The sequence below is a fragment of the Gadus morhua genome, chromosome 17 (assembly GCF_902167405.1).
Source record: "Gadus morhua chromosome 17, gadMor3.0, whole genome shotgun sequence".
Lineage (NCBI taxonomy): Eukaryota > Metazoa > Chordata > Actinopteri > Gadiformes > Gadidae > Gadus > Gadus morhua.
Genome location: NC_044064.1, coordinates 8,845,524 through 8,861,307, shown reverse-complemented (window position 1 = coordinate 8,861,307; position 15,784 = coordinate 8,845,524). Strand labels below are relative to the sequence as shown.

Here is a 15,784-nt window from a genome sequence, read left to right as displayed (position 1 = left end):
TCCAACTTACAATAAGTACGTTTGTCAGAAGAAAGAGAAACAATATATCGGTGTCGGTACAGTAAGGATGTTAATAGAACCAGAAGTGGCAAGCACTAACAATCACTAGGTTAACCCATTCCCTGTACAAAACAAAGATAGCTAGGATAAGATGCTACACGATGCTAAGTACTATCTTTAAGGATGTTGTACATACAATAAGTGCATAAAGGGCTGTTTATGGTCCCATGTTCACGCAACACTAGGGGGTTACGGACTCCTTAGGTCATTTGTTCACAAAGTGCGGCCCGCCGATAACATTCCTGGCGTCCCGCAATGATATACAGATGTATTTGTATTTGTATATTGTTATTTATTTGAAAGAGAAAATCCGACTCTCTAGCTTTCAGTTAAATCCTGTTACATTTGGTAGTTTTAATCCGCCTGCACATTACTTTGAAAGGGTGAACCTCAGTTTCGTGATTTAGACCTCACTTGACCTCACTCCCAGAGGTCCGAGGTGCAATGTTTTGTTTCACCACTGGGAGGCTGACGGCGCTTCCCGCCTAATTTTTTTTCCTTTGGCGGCCCTCAGTCCAATTCTGGGTTCCTAAATTGGCCCAAAGCTGTCAAAACTTTGAGAACCCCTGCCTTAGGTCCTTGTGGACCCTCCTTGCGTCCAACGCAAGCAACCCTCCGTCGTGGCGCCGCAGCAGCCAGGATTGGTCCGCTTACTTAAACCCGACGCAGAACCATAAAGGTTTACGACTGCGTGGTCGTTGCGTTGTGTGAAGGTGGGACCATAATCAGCCCTTAAGAGGGGTGTAGGTGGTGTATCATACTGTAGCAGGCACAGCATGCAGATCAGTCCTACCGCCCCTGTTCCCACCATTATCGGCGTCCTCACCTGTTCTTCCTCTTCCCCCCCCCCCCCACTGTCCTGTGCGCAGCGCTCCCAGGGAGAAGTCCATCAAGACCATCCAAGATGAGATCCGCTCCGTGATCCGCCAGATAACCGCCACCGTCACCTTCCTGCCCCTGCTGGAGACCGCCTGTGAGAACCTCTTCTGATTAACTGTTGACTTATTGACATTGTAATCACACGGCCATCGGATTTACCCTGCAGTCTCCCACACCCGGCAGGGCTTTGTCTCCGAACTGTGTTATTCGAATATAATTCGAATATCAAAAAATAAATCCAAATTCGGATTAATATTAGGCAGCCCTTAATATTCGAACCTGTTATGGGCAGGCCAAGAGGGAGTGACGTCGGAGAACCCGACGCAGTCTATTCATAATATTGTAATGATAACGGAAGAGGCAGTGAATGAAGTATTGATTAGACAGAGATTTATTAGAAACCTAATAAACCGTTGGAACACGCAAGACCGGTAGCCATAGCAACGCCGGTAAACAAACCTTGCGGAGCCCAATCCAGGTCTTACTGAAGGCATTTAATGGTCGAAATATTATTAATAAATATTTGAATATTAATATTAATCAACAAACGAACTTCGAATATGATTTTTGGGCAAAAGTCAATGCCCTAACACCCGGTCCCTTTTTTTTAGGCACATAGATGTCTTAGTGAACAGGAAAAAACATGTGTATCCCTCTTTTAGAAAATATCTGAATGGTAACGCATTTCGAAGATCGCGTCCAGGATGGCCGTGTTTTTTTTGTGACATTAGCATTAGTGTTTAAGAGGTGATATCATGCCACCAGGTGTGATTGTTGTTGTCCATTACAAGCCGTTTGAAAACAGGCCTTCCCCTGTGCCCTAGTGACATCCCAAGTGGGCGTGGCAACCTGGTGGAATGATTTCACAACTTTAATAGATGGCTGAAAATAGAAAACATGCTGCACTATATATAATTACATACGTACGGCAACACAAAATGGCGTGATATTAAAATCAGTTACCCGACCTGCGATTACTAATGCGCTTCAAAAACAAATCCACCTGAATGATTTAGCCAAGAAAGGGGCAGGGTAGTGTTTGAGATGTAAAGAAGAAAAGAGAAGCCACCTGTTTTCTTTGGTTAATGGAGATGGGGGGGGGGGGGTCCATGTACGTGTCGGTAACCTCAAACCACCCTGTTTTCAGGTGCTTTCGACCTGTTGGTCTACACGGACAAAGACCTGATGGTGCCCGAGAAGTGGGAGGAGTCAGGGCCCCAGATCATTGACCAATCAGAGGAGGTTCGCCTTCGCTCCTTCACTACGTCCATCCATAAGGTCAACAGCATGGTAGCCTACAAGAGGACGGACTCTGCCTAACCAAACCCTCCCCCCTGCTCTTTTCTCACACGTTCCCCCCTCTTTATAAGCTGTTATATACTCGCTAGTCATCTACCGTTTGGAGGATGACCTCCTAGAGATACTTTTACACTGCCTTTATGTATGTCCTATCTTCATTGTCTGGGGTCTGCCCATATATTTGTATGTTGTCCTGCTACTGTCATTATTGTCTTTAGAAAATCATAGCTTTGTCTTATTTTTGTTTTGTGTCCCAAGATGTTCTTCTTTGAGATGTAGTGGCTGAACCAGTGCCTCAAAGTTGATGTAAATATTATAGCAATATTATATAGTCGATAAACCTGTGTTGGACTTACTTTTTTTCCTCACAAGCTTATGTTTTAGCAGGTGGCTTTTTGTGGTTTACTTTTTCTGTCTAATAAAGGTAGTTTATTCCTTCAGTCGCGATTTATTCTTCAATGGGTGATTCGGTTGTAGTAATTCGCCTGACCAAAAGAGGGCAGCAAATCACAAAAATTAATGAATGAAAAAAAAAAATATATATATATATATAAAAGATCTCCCCAGAAAGTACTATTAAATAATAATTAATCCGGCTGAGTTCGTCTGGAGGGGCAAGAGGGGCTCTAGCCCCACCAGCCCAATGCAATGTGAATTGGACTTGAAACATTGAAATGCGCATGCTCAGAGTGTGTCTCTGTTGAAGTGGACGGAGATTATTTTACTTCCTGGTGGGGCTAGTCCCACCGGTGGGGCTAGTCCCATTTATGGTTCGTTCCACTTCAGCGTCATTTCGTTTTTCACAGTTCATTGGCTGTAGGGTGAGGCACGTGATGAATCATGACTCGAGTGACCTCCCACCTCACCTCACATGCCGCGCGCAAGATGTCCGGTAGCGAAGAAGTGAAGGAGAAGGATAACTTTGCTAACAAACATGCCGGAGGCAAACATCGAAAACGAATCGACAACATGAATGTGGTAGATCATCTATTGGAGCACGGATTTGAGACCCTTAGTCTGGAGGACAAAATAGAGGTAATACGCCTTATGTCTTGTGCTCTTCAGTCTATTTATGTTTTTCCAGTCTTATATGTTCCCTTCCCAATGCTGGCCTGAGCCTTGGGGGCTGTTGGTTAACGCTCTGTAGACTCAGGTTCGAGTCCCCGCACGCAGGGCTAATAAGAATGATGCTCTTTCAGACACTATGTAGGTTCAGGTGCCCTGCTCAGAACCAGGGATCAAGAGGTACCCTAATGGATGCATCTTATTTCTCTATCATGTGAATGGTAAAGTCAAGTATAACCTCCAAACATGCTGTGGTTAGCGTCTTGGTGGTGCAGCGGTCAGGGCTGTTGGGTAACGTTCTGTAGACTCCGGTTCGAGTCCCTGCGGCAACCAGAGGTACCCTAATGGATACCTCTTATTTCTCTATCATGGTAAAGTCAAGTATAACCTCCAAGCATGGTCTAGATAGCGTCTTGGTGGTGAAGCGGTCAGGGTTGTTGGTTAACGCTCTGTAGACGAATGTTCGAGTCCCCGCTCACACGGCCACCAAGAGGGTCCTGCTCTGAACCGGGGTTCAAAAGGTACCATAATGGATACGACTTATTTCTCTATCATGTGAATGGTAAAGTCAAGTATAACCTCCAAGCATGGTCTAGATAGCGTCTTGGTGGTGAAGCGGTCAGGGTTGTTGGTTAACGCTCTGTAGACGAATGTTCGAGTCCCCGCTCACACGGCCACCAAGAGGGTCCTGCTCTGAACCGGGGTTCAAGAGGTACCATAATGGATACCTCTTATTTCTCTATCATGTGAATGGTAAAGTCAAGTATAACCTCCAAGCATGGTCTAGATAGCGTCTTGGTGGTGAAGCGGTCAGGGTTGTTGGTTAACGCTCTGTAGACGTAGGTTCGAGTCCCTGCTCACACGGCCACCAAGAGGGTCCTGCTCTGAACCGGGGTTCAAGAGGTACCATAATGGATACCTTTTATTTCTCTATCATGTGAATGGTAAAGTCAAGTATAACCTCCAAAAATTATCTGTTAGGCGTCTTGGTGGTGCAGCGGTCAGGGCTGTTGGTTAACGTTCTGTAGATGAAGGTTTGAGTCCCTGCTCACACGGCAACCAGAGGTACCTTAATGGATTTGTCTTATTTCTCTATCATGTGAATGGTAAAGTCAAGTATAACCTCCAAGCATGGGCTGGATAGCGTCTTGGTGGTGAAGCGGTCAGAGGCAGTGGTGTAACACTCTGTAGACTCCGGTTCGAGTCCCCGCTCACCCGGCCACCAAGAAGGGAGTACCCCCAAACGGTCCCCAACGTGGCAGAACCCTCCCATCCCCCCCTTCAGAGGGGCTGGGGGGGGGGGGTGTTAGGACTTAGAGGGTCTTGCTACTTTTTTGAACATCCCTCGCCAGCCCCAATATAGCCACCCCCTCTAATCTAGCCCCACCCTCTAATCTAGCCCCCTCTAATCTAGATCTATAGATCTTTCTTGAAAAAAACACACAAAACAACAAAAAACACATCTTTCTTGAAAAAAACACACAAAAAAACAACAAAAAACACAAAAAAACACCAAAAACATAATTTAACCAAAAAAACACACAAAAAAACACAATTCAAGAAAAAAACAAAAACCAAAAAAACACATTTTTAGAAAAAAAAACACCCAAAAAACCACATTTTTAAAAAAAACAACACATTTTTTTTAAAAAAACATCTTTTTTAAAAAGAAACATCTTTTTTTTTAAAAAAAATACATCTTTTAAAAAAAAAAAAAACCTTTACAAAAAACACAAAAAAAAAAAACATTTTCAAAAAAACACACCAAAAAAAGATATATATATATATATCAAAAACACAAAAAAAACTAAACAAAAAAAAAACACAAAAAAGGGAAACTTTCAGAAACTTTTTTTACTTTTTGAGAGTTTCCTTTTGATGAAACTTTAAAAGTTAAAAATAATTAATATAATGGGAAAAGTAAAATAGTAGTCCTTACCGCAGGTAGCAAGACCCCTTTAGTCCTTTCCGCAAGTAGCAAGACCCCTTTAGTCCTTACCCCCCCCCCACCCCCCCCAGAGAGGGGGGGTGGGGTTCTGCTGTACGTGCCAACGTGGTGGTGTGCCGACCTTGGGGTACTCTTATCTTGGTGGCCGGGTGAGCGGTGACTCGAACCTGAGTCTACAGAGCGTTAACCATCAGCCCTGACCGCTGCACCACCAAGACGCTATGCAGAACGTGTTTGGAGGTTATATATACTTGACTTTACCATTCACATGATTGAGAAATAAGATGTTTCCATTAAGGTACCTCTGGTGGCCGTGTGAGCGGGGACTTGAACCTTAGTCTACAGAGCGTTAACATCCAGCCCTGACCGCTGCACCACCAAGACACTTACCAGAACGTGTTTGGAGGTTATACTTGACTTTACAGCCACCAAGGTACCTCTGATGGCTGTGTGAGCGGGGACTCGAACCTTAGCGTTAACTAACCGTTAACCATCAGCCCTGACCACTGCACCACCAAGACGCTTACCAGAACTTGTTTGGAGGTTATACTTGACTTTACCATTCACATGATTGAGAAATAAGATGTATCCAATACTGTACCTCTTGAACCCCGGTTCGGATCCGGGAACCTGAACCATAGTGACTGAATGCTCAACATTCTTATTAGCCATGCGTGCATGCGGGGACTCAAACCTGAGTCATTAACCGACAGCCCTGACCGCTGCACCACCAAGACACTTACCAGATCATTTTTGGAGGTTATACTTGACTTTACCATTCACATGATAGAGAAATAATATGCATCCATTATGGTACCTCCGGTGGCCGTTTGAGCAGGGACTCGAACCTGAGTCTACCGAGCTTTACCCGATACAGGCACGGCAGAAGGTTCCCACACTTCATGGAGGAGGCCAAACAAATGGCGGCTGGACTACTTCCACCAGTCTTCAGACTGAAGCGAAAAAGAGAAGTGAATGACGTTTCCAGTGAAATAATATATTGTATAGGCTTAATATTGATTTGACTGTTTGCTTCTTTTGACAGTGAGTTGGAGCTGATGGCAGTCGGCATGAAGAAGCTATATCTTTAAGCTTCTGTAGATTATTTGTTACATAAATTGTGAGGAAACTTTGGTGTGGTTATTCTTCAAGGTATATTGATATCAAATTATGATGATATACTTTACAAAAAAAATTATTTGATTCTATTAGACATATTAAAACAATTACTTCATTCTAATTACTTCATTCTAATGGTCAAATACTTAATGAGTAAAGTGTATAATACACAATTCCATTAAATAATTGTCTACACACTAAATCAGTTTATTAGTCTCAATAACGTTAACAAAATTAAGCTATAAAAAACCTTACTGACGTGTCATAATATTGTTTTATTCAAAATTTTTGTTCTAATAAGTTTAATAACACAAAGAAAAAATCCTGAGGTATTTGTCTGAACAACGTTAAACCTTTTAATGGTTACTGACGTGTCTAAATATTTTTTTATTTCTATGTTATGTTAATTCAAGCGATAAATACGTTTTTGTCTATAAAAAAAATAATCTGAGGTAACTTCCGTCCAGCCACATACATCTTATTTCTCAATCATGTGAGTACTTCCGTCCCGCCTGGGTGTTCTGTCACGCCAGGGTGTTGTTCTCTGGGGCTGCAGCTGGATACTGTTGCCTTGTCGTGGTGGCGAGGGGGCTTTATACCAAGACGGGCCATTCCGAATCATATCTTTCACAGCTATTTTCTTTAATTTCTCCTCCAGGACACTGCTTAGGCCTATGGGAGGTGTACTCCATGGTAAAATGATATTGGGTTTTTATAGTAGCTCTTACAGCTGTTTGCAGTATGCACAAATTATGTTACTATGAATATAATTAAGTAGGATTTATAACAAGTATTTTAATTCAGTTTTCTTAGTGTCATTTCAGAAATAATGTAATGTATTAACCTAATGTTAAAAATATTTGTCTTTCTTATATTTGAAGAAGAGTTGGGGTCAAAATAATTAAAAACAATGCCTACTTTTATTTTCGAATGATCAGGCACACGAGTTTACATTCCCAGAGAAAGTAAAAGTTCCAATTCCAAAATGCCGCCAGGGTTTGTTGATATCTGAGCATGTGTTTAGCGAAGAAGACAGTACAAATATATAAAAGGTGTGAGGGAAGGCTCTGTAGCTAATGTAAGTTAATGTAAATATGGTGCTCTTATCAAACTGTTTATTGTGAGTATCGAGTACAACATGTTGTGTAGGAAAAAACAGGTAACTGTTACAGATATTAGTGAAATAACTAAGATGAGCTACGAAATTACAGATGCCTAAACCACCGCCGTCTGTAGTGTTGAATAAAGATGCCAAGTTTTTTTTCTTCTAATTAATTAATTTCTCAATTGACAAAACAATTATGGGGACACTGACTCGGCAGAAGGCAGTGTGATGGTCCAGTGATAGGTCACATGTTCTTTTACGTTCTTATCGCAGAGTTTGAGTTGTCTATCTCTGTCACTTATTGGATACTTGTCCATTAGGTTTTGGCTAATTAGAAAATGTGTTGAACGGGCTCTCAACCTTTTATTTAAAGAATGAAGACGGTGGTTAAGTGATTGACAGTTGTCAATCGATAATCAACAGAGTACTGATGATGGGTTGTATTATTATCTTAGTTTTGACTTATGAAATGGTACCTTGGTGGCAAGCATTCTTTCAAGAGGAGGCAGTGGAAGATTCTAGGCCCACTTCAATTACAGACCTAGTCTTTGGCCGTTGACATTTTGCAACAACAAAACAAAACATAATACAATTTAAAAACCAATCATACAGTATATTTCTTGGGGGTTGCCAACAATGTTTGTCCTAAACAAACTCAGAGCCAGGAATTAATTGATAACCTGCAATTCCTTTCAAGACTCGGGTGTTCGTAACGAGGATGCCCTTAGAATAGCGGAAAATAATAAATATATATCAAAGAAAAATAAATACGTATTATTGAAGAATAATGTGAACATTATAAAAGAGCCAAACTGTTATGTGTGCTTATGTTGAGTAACCATTTACCAAACTAAAACCTCAGGGATGGCACCAGAGATAACTGAAACAGATCCTCTGATTGGCTGAAATTGGTGCCGGGTGATGTTAACGTGGATTGTCACACGGTCTCCTGCCCCATTTCTTTGTTACGTTTGAGCCGCGTAACAGTGATGTCATCTACCAAATCAGCAGGCAGTCATTTCAGGCAGTAAAAATGGCGCTTTTCCTGTGGTTCAATCTCAGCGTGTGGTTGGCATTCAAGTTGTTAACCAAAGCCCTTTGAACCTTTAGATATGTCATGAAACTGTTTCACTGTGTACATTAGAAGCCCAGTCACTCACTGTTAGTGGTTCTAGAGATTCTGGGTACATATTGGTTCTGGAGCTCTGCTACTGCTTCTTCCGGAATATTCTGTAGTCCTATTGCGTGATGACCTTGTCTTGGTAAAAGTGTTTAAAATCTGTCATGAGTTTGTAAGTCAACTTTGTGCAAAAAATGTAAAAACAAAAACAAAACAATATATATTTTTTGTTAATAACAAATGCTGCAGTAATAAATATAGCTTTAGTGCTGACATTGTCTCTGGCGATTGACAGCGAGTTGAAAACTATGACAAGTGGTGGTTGAGGGGGAGTGGTTTGGGTCTGGGGGCGGGGTTAACGCTTCTCATTCCAGGCCGTTGACTCCGCCCTTCTCGCACTGCTCCGCCAAACGCTTCCAACGCTGCCTGTTCTGCTGACAGCCGTCCAGCAGAGGGGAACAGTGCTCCGACATACCGGCCAGCGTCTGGACAAGGAGGTCAGAGACAGACAGAGACAGAGGAGAGCGAGAGAAAGAAAGATGGAGGAGAGCGAGAGACATAGACAGAGACAGGAGGGCGAGAGGCAGAAAGATGGAGGAGAGCGAGTGACACAGACAGAGACAGAGGAGAGTGGGAGACAGAAGAGAGTGAGAGACACAGAGACAGGAGAGTGAGAGACAGACAGAGGAGAGTGAGCGACACAGACAGAGACAGAGGAGAGTGAGAGACACAGACAGAGACAGAGGAGAGTTAGAGACACAGACAGACAGAGGAGAGTGAGAGACACAGACAGACAGAGGAGAATGTGAGACAGACAGAGACAGAGGAGAGTGAGAGACACAGACAGAGGAGAGCGAGAGACACAGACAGACCGAGGAGGGCGAGAGACAGACAGAGACAGAAGAGAACGAGATAAGAGTTAACTTCTACCTTCAAAGATTGTCAGAGAATCTAAACCAATACCGTTGTTCACGTGAAATAAATTAATTATGTAGTAGTATTTAATATATATAATTATTAAAATATAATATTATTTTTATTATTAAAGAGTTGCCCAAGACAACAAAAGTAGACTTTAAGGGCCGAAAACAATGGTTATGAATATGATGTTACTGCTTGGCTCCAAATGATGGAAAGGTAATCACATTCATTCGTTAGTATTCCAAGTGACATCACTCATCACGTTAATCCAACTGAAAAAACTCATCACGGTATTTCAAGTGACATCACTCATCAGTGCCTTTCAAATGACTTCGTGATGATAAAATGCGTGCGTGGAACACAACACCGGCATACCTCGTACAACTGTGTGCAGATAGCGTCTATGAAGGAAACCTGCATGCTGGGGATCTTATCTCTCTTCTCACGGTTCATCAGGTCCTGAGAGCAGCAGCAGGGGGAAAGAGCGAAGGACGGGTGAAATAAGATACAGCTGCTCAGGTGTTCCTGACATTTTGTGGCTCTATGGCTGTGATCTTTCCATGATTCGATATGCTTTACGCCAAAAACTTCTTATGACGTATTAACCTTTGTGTAAACAGAACATGTAACATTTCGGTGCTAATGGAATTAATAAATACCAATGTAAGCCGTGATATTGTGTTCATTCCAATATCCGCATACTAAAGCTTGATAGTAGAATGTAACATTGGAGAACAAATGGGATCAGGAGCCAACACGATTGCTGCAATGAGGTTCAGCATGTCACGGTACTACTTATTATTATATCTTGTGTTGTTGCTGCTATGTGGCTGTTGAGGAACCAAGCCTAAGACGTTTACTCTTGTGTACTTTAAAGATCTAATAATATAAACTCTGAATCTGAATCTCATGGAACATTCTGGGAAGGTGTTCGACGTACGATGGGCTCGATGTTGAGCTCCTCTCTCTCCTTGTCTCCTTGCTCGAAGAACTCTGTGGCCACCAGCTCAGCGATCTGTAAGAACGTACAGGAGGAAAGGTCAATCTCAGAGCACGATTCCCACGCAGACCACTGACCGACCCAATATGTCCGATGGATTTGTTTACAAATAACAAGATCATCTAACCCTATTTTGAACAGTGGCCAGCTAGCGGTCACTGAAGAATACAATAGAAAAGGTTCAACTGATATAGTGATTGTTGTTATCTTAACAGGGGGAAAAACACATTAAACAAATCCCTGTTCTGTACAAGAACGTCTGTCGTTATTAGGAGGAAGGAAGGAAGGAAGCCTCGGTTATTTTGACAGCTACTCTTGCTCTCTGAACCCAGGGGGGGACCATCAAGAGACGTTACAAGACAAATGATACCAGAGGACAGGAAGGAGAAAGCAGTGGGAGTAAGGCAGCAAAGTGACCAAAACACAGGTGACTCTTGGATGGGGGGGTGGAGAGGAGAGAGGACAGAGAGGGAGAGGGGGGAGACGAATAAAAGACAAACGACAGGGAAGCGAGCGAGACAGAGTGAGTCAGAGGTGTGGAATCCATCGAAAATCAACAACGAAAATGAACGAGAGAGCGAAGGAAAAAACACACGGAACACAGCTTTACAAAGGAAACTTGGGAAACAGAGATGTGAAAGAGATATGAACCAGTCGGAACTGGAGCGGCCCCCGCCATGTTAATAGCTGAGCTAACGGTCTCAGCCTGTGAATAAAATGTGACCTACTGCTGGGAGGAGGGCCAATCAGCATCAGGTTCAGAGAGTGCGTGCGTGTGATTATTTGTGTGTGTGTGCGTGTGCGTGTTCACTCCAGACAACCTGTAACTGGCTCGTTGATTGGCAATGTGTAATCAACGACTGAAGCACAGCAGGAAGCACAGCAGACAGAGAGAGAGAAGAGAGAGGGATGGAAAATGAGGGGAGAGGAGGAGACGACGAGAGAGGGGGAGACAGGATGAGAGAGACGGGGAGATAACAGTCTCAACGGGGTTGGTTGCAGTCACGCAGGGCTGTGTGTTTTGGTGCATCTGTGTGTGTGTGTGTGTGTGTGTGTGTGTGTGTGTGTGTGTGTGTGTGTGTGTGTGTGTGTGTGTGTGTGTGTGTGTGTGTGTGTGTGTGTGTGTGTGTGTGTGTGTGTGTGCTTTGTTCTAGAAGGTGTCATCTGAGGACCGTGGGGCACAGCTGTTTGAATTATAACGAGCACTCGGTGATCCACACACACACACACAAAAACACACACAAAAACACACACACGGCGCGGCTGTCCCAGCACACTGTGCACCGGGTCGGGAGGTCCTCATTAGGTCAGGAGAGGATAACAATGGGTGTCTGGGGAAGAACTGCACGCAAGACAGAGGAAACAGCATTACAGTGGGGAACAGATGGAGAGAGGGCTGGAGAGAAAGAGAGAGAGACAGAGAGACAGAGAGACAGAGACAGAGACAGAGAGAGACAGAGACAGAGACAGAGAGAGAGAGAGAGAGAGAGAGAGAGAGAGAGAGACAGAGAGAGAGAGAGAGAGACAGAGACAGAGACAGAGACAGAGAGAGGCAAGGTGAATAAAGAAAATAAATATGAAAATAAAAGGAGAGATAGAGAGAGGCAAGGAGAATACAGAAGAGACGAATGAAGAGTGAGAGAGCGAGAGCGAGAGAGAGAGAGAGAGAGACGGAGAGAGATGCAAGGCGATGCTAGATGAGGCAAGGAAAAGAGACAGACGAGGGAAGATACAGGGTGACGTGTTATGCGAGTGAGTGTAGTCTACAGAGTTACACAACAAAGTTTCCTTTTATGAAAAAGGCCACAACGTACAACGCATCACACAATGGAAACCTTCTGAAAAAAAACACAAATAGAAAAACCGCTGGTGTACTGAAGACCGGCCCCAAAAAGTAAATTAAGTGGTCTAAAACATTCCGATTGTAAAAGTTCATTTCCTCTGTCGCCTTTATACATAGCGACTTATAAGACGCAACAGTTGTGTAGCATCTTATCCTGGCTATCTTTGTTGCATACGGGGAATGGGTAAACCAAGCGATTAGATTATTGGTTTTATGAACATCCTTACTGTAATGACAGCGATATATTGTTTCACCTCCTCTGACAAATGTACTTACTGTAAGACGCATTAGATAAAAGCGTCTGCTAAAATGCCCTAAATGTAAATGCTAATGTTAATAACAGAGGCTGTAAAACGTGTAAGGCTTGATAGAAAGGGACCACTGTCAACTGTGACACTAAAGTACTAGTGCTCAAATACGAGTACGATTCCTCTTCCTACCCTCTTCTGCACGGGCCAGGGCTTGGTGATGGCGGAGATGTCACACGCAGTCATCAGCATTGACCTGTAGGGGGGATCCAAACCAGCACACAGTGCCGGGCCACTTAGTTTGTCTCTCCACCTTACCTTTGGAAGTACTGTGGTGTGTGTCGGTTGTACAAGTAAATTATGGCCTCTTTTAAGAGAATGCAGTTAAGACTAGACATACATAATCATATCCATTCACAGTGTCAGGTAACCTTATATCACAAGTATAACTTTTTTCATGTAACTTATCATAGGATGAAGTCCTTAAAAAAACAGTTAATCAATTTATTATAATAATAGTAATAATAATAATAATAATAATAAGTTCTTAATTTAAATATAAATATTTTCAGCCTAACATGAGGTTAACATTCGATACTTGTGCATGTGCTTGTTTGAATGCATATGTGTGTGTGTGTCTCACCTCAGCAGGTCTCTGTGGTCCTCGTCCTCCCAGACAAACTGACTGTTCTTTGTCAGCTCAAAGAATTCCCCTCTCCTCCTGGTGGCACACACACACACACACACACACACACACACACACACACACACACACACACACACACACACACACACACACACACACACACACACACACACACACACACATTAAAATACCAGTTAAACCGGTAAAGTCAAAACCAAAAAATGGATTCCGTTATGTGAGCAAAAACAATTCAATGACTTTTTCCCCAGTTCATCGTGTTTTTCATACATTCATTTATCCTCAGTATACTCTTAGTATTCATTCATACCCGTTCTCATGTGCTTTGCAGACATCAGCCAGCACTGTCACCATTTGCTTCATGCTAATAGCGGCTACATAGCCAGGTGCTTCACTGCCAGAACAAGCAAATGCCACCTCCAGCTCTCTGGGTCTGAATTCTCCCCGTCTAGCTTTGAGTGGTTACGATACCACATCTACACCCAACCCCACACTCTCTCCCTCTATTACTAGTCCCTCTGGCTCCCCCTCTCTCCCCTGTCTCTCTCTGACTCGGTTTCTCTCCCATCTTCTCCATCTCTTCCTCTTTTCCTAGTATCTCTTACTCCACCTCCCTCCCTCTATCTATCTCTCCCTCTCTCTCTCCTCCCCCCACCATTTGGTGTGTTTAGAGAGAGAGAGAGGGAGGGAGGGAGGGAGGGAGGGAGGGAGGGAGAGAGAGAGAGAGAGAGAGAGAGAGAGAGAGAGAGAGAGAGAGAGAGAGAGAGAGAGAGAGAGAGAGAGAGAGAGAGAGAGAGAGAGAGAGAGAGAGAGAGAGAGAGAGAGAGAGAGAGAGAGAGAGAGAGAGAGAGAGAGAGAGAGAGAGAGAGAGACTTCCAGCTGGGTGTGACAGGTAGGGGCACCTACTTCATGTACACAGCCAGATCGGTGGCCAGAATAGCCCTCTCGATCATCTTGAGAGTGGCCTTGTACCCCTCCAGGGACAGGCCACTCAGGATCTGGTTCCCCTGGGAGAGGAGACGGAAGGAAGAGAGGGATATGCAAAGGAGGGGCAAGAGGATAGAATGAGATGCAGACGGGATGATGAGTTAGAGAGTTAGTATACATTTACACATGCATTTTGGGAACAGGGCCTCAGTAATGCAAACCCCATCTCCTTGCCTGTGTGTGTGTGTGTGTGTGTGTGTGTGTGTGTGTGTGTGTGTGTGTGTGTGTGTGTGTGTGTGTGTGTGTGTGTGTGTGTGTGTGTGTGTGTGTGTGTGTGTGTGTGTGTGTGTGTGTGTGTGTGTGTGTGTGTGTGTCTCCAGTCCAATGGTTCCCAGTAACTGTTATCTCCAGTGTAGTCATAAAGATGGTCCTGGCCTGGAGTTTACCTCTGTTTTATTGTCCACTCCACTCCCATATTATCTGGACAGCTCTGCAATAGACCAGCAACAGTGTTTGTGTGTGTCTGTGTGTCTGTGTGTATATATATATATATATATATATATATATATATATATATATATATATATATATATATATATATATATATATATATATATATACACATGTGTGTGTATGTGTGTGTTTGTGTATGTCTATGCGTGTGTGCACAATTCGCACACATCTTTGTGTGCTGGGGTTTAGTGTGCGGCTGTGTTTTTGCTCGGTGTGAGTTTGTGTATGTTTCCAATGTGTGTGTGCGTGCAATTCATCTGTGTCTGGTACGTCTTTATGTGTTGTGTTTTGAGTGTGTGGGTGTGTGTGTGTGTGGGGGGTATTTCTTTAGAGTGTATTTGTTCTGTATGTGTTTGTGTGTTTTTATTCTGTGTGTGTTTCTGTAGGTTTTCAGTGTGCGTGTGTGTGTGTGTGTGTGTGTGCTTACTGGACTGTTCAGGATCATCAGACATTGGTCAAAGTGATGGTGCTCCATGGTGGAGTGGCAGTAGAGGTGAGCCAGGGGGTGGGAACTCCTGCACACACACACACACACACACACACACACACACACACACACACACACACACACACACACACACACACACACACACACACACACACACACACACACACACACACACACACTCAGCAAGGGACCTGTGTGTATATATACACATGCCACCACTACTCAGTACCACACTAAATATATGTGACATGTCTCCACCGGCCAGCAAAGCCACACTATTTACACTAAGCAACGCACACACAATCACACATTCACTCACACACGTGTTCCATTCTCATGCCAAGCTACAGGTGTATACACATACCATATGTTGGTCCATTTATCCAGAAATCCATCAACCCGTTTTTCATCCCGTTCAATTTGCTTCTCCAGCCATCTACTTATCCCGCCTTTTTTTTTTATGCATTCACCGTTCATCTCTTCTTCGTGTCACTCATCCATCCCTCCAGCCATCACTCACCCCTTCCTCCCTCTAGCCAGACAGACAGCCCTTCATTCATTCATGCATCTATCCAATTTCATCCCTAAAATACTAATAATCAATTAATGATCCCTCCCCCCGCCT

The 15,784-nt window shown here is 43.5% G+C and overlaps 2 protein-coding genes and 1 long non-coding RNA gene across 6 annotated transcripts in view; 2 read left to right on the top strand and 1 right to left on the bottom strand.

The window, feature by feature from the left end:
• mad2l1 (MAD2 mitotic arrest deficient-like 1 (yeast)) overlaps positions 1-2,678 on the top strand; it is a 4,211-nt gene extending 1,533 nt beyond the window's left edge. Inside the window, exons 4-5 of the mRNA XM_030338334.1 lie at positions 930-1,033; positions 2,087-2,678. Of these exons, the coding sequence (XP_030194194.1) occupies positions 930-1,033; positions 2,087-2,259 (277 nt within the window). The 3' untranslated portion in view covers positions 2,260-2,678. The remainder of the gene's footprint in view (positions 1-929; positions 1,034-2,086) is intronic.
• Positions 2,679-2,853: 175 nt separating this feature from the next.
• Positions 2,854-6,249, top strand: LOC115529559 (uncharacterized). Its single transcript, XR_003973582.1, has 2 exons — positions 2,854-3,273; positions 6,129-6,249. It is a non-coding gene; the product is annotated as an uncharacterized LOC115529559 (long non-coding RNA).
• Positions 6,250-7,268: 1,019 nt separating this feature from the next.
• pde5ab (phosphodiesterase 5A, cGMP-specific, b) overlaps positions 7,269-15,784 on the bottom strand; it is a 56,328-nt gene continuing 47,812 nt past the window's right edge. For all 4 annotated transcript variants that reach the window (XM_030338332.1, XM_030338333.1, XM_030338331.1 and 1 more), the window contains exons 16-22: positions 15,139-15,226; positions 14,178-14,278; positions 13,251-13,328; positions 12,800-12,863; positions 10,457-10,531; positions 9,892-9,975; positions 7,269-9,080 (exon numbers count right to left, since the gene is read on the bottom strand). In XM_030338332.1, the coding sequence (XP_030194192.1) occupies positions 8,961-9,080; positions 9,892-9,975; positions 10,457-10,531; positions 12,800-12,863; positions 13,251-13,328; positions 14,178-14,278; positions 15,139-15,226 (610 nt within the window). In that variant the 3' untranslated portion in view covers positions 7,269-8,960. The remainder of the gene's footprint in view (positions 9,081-9,891; positions 9,976-10,456; positions 10,532-12,799; positions 12,864-13,250; positions 13,329-14,177; positions 14,279-15,138; positions 15,227-15,784) is intronic.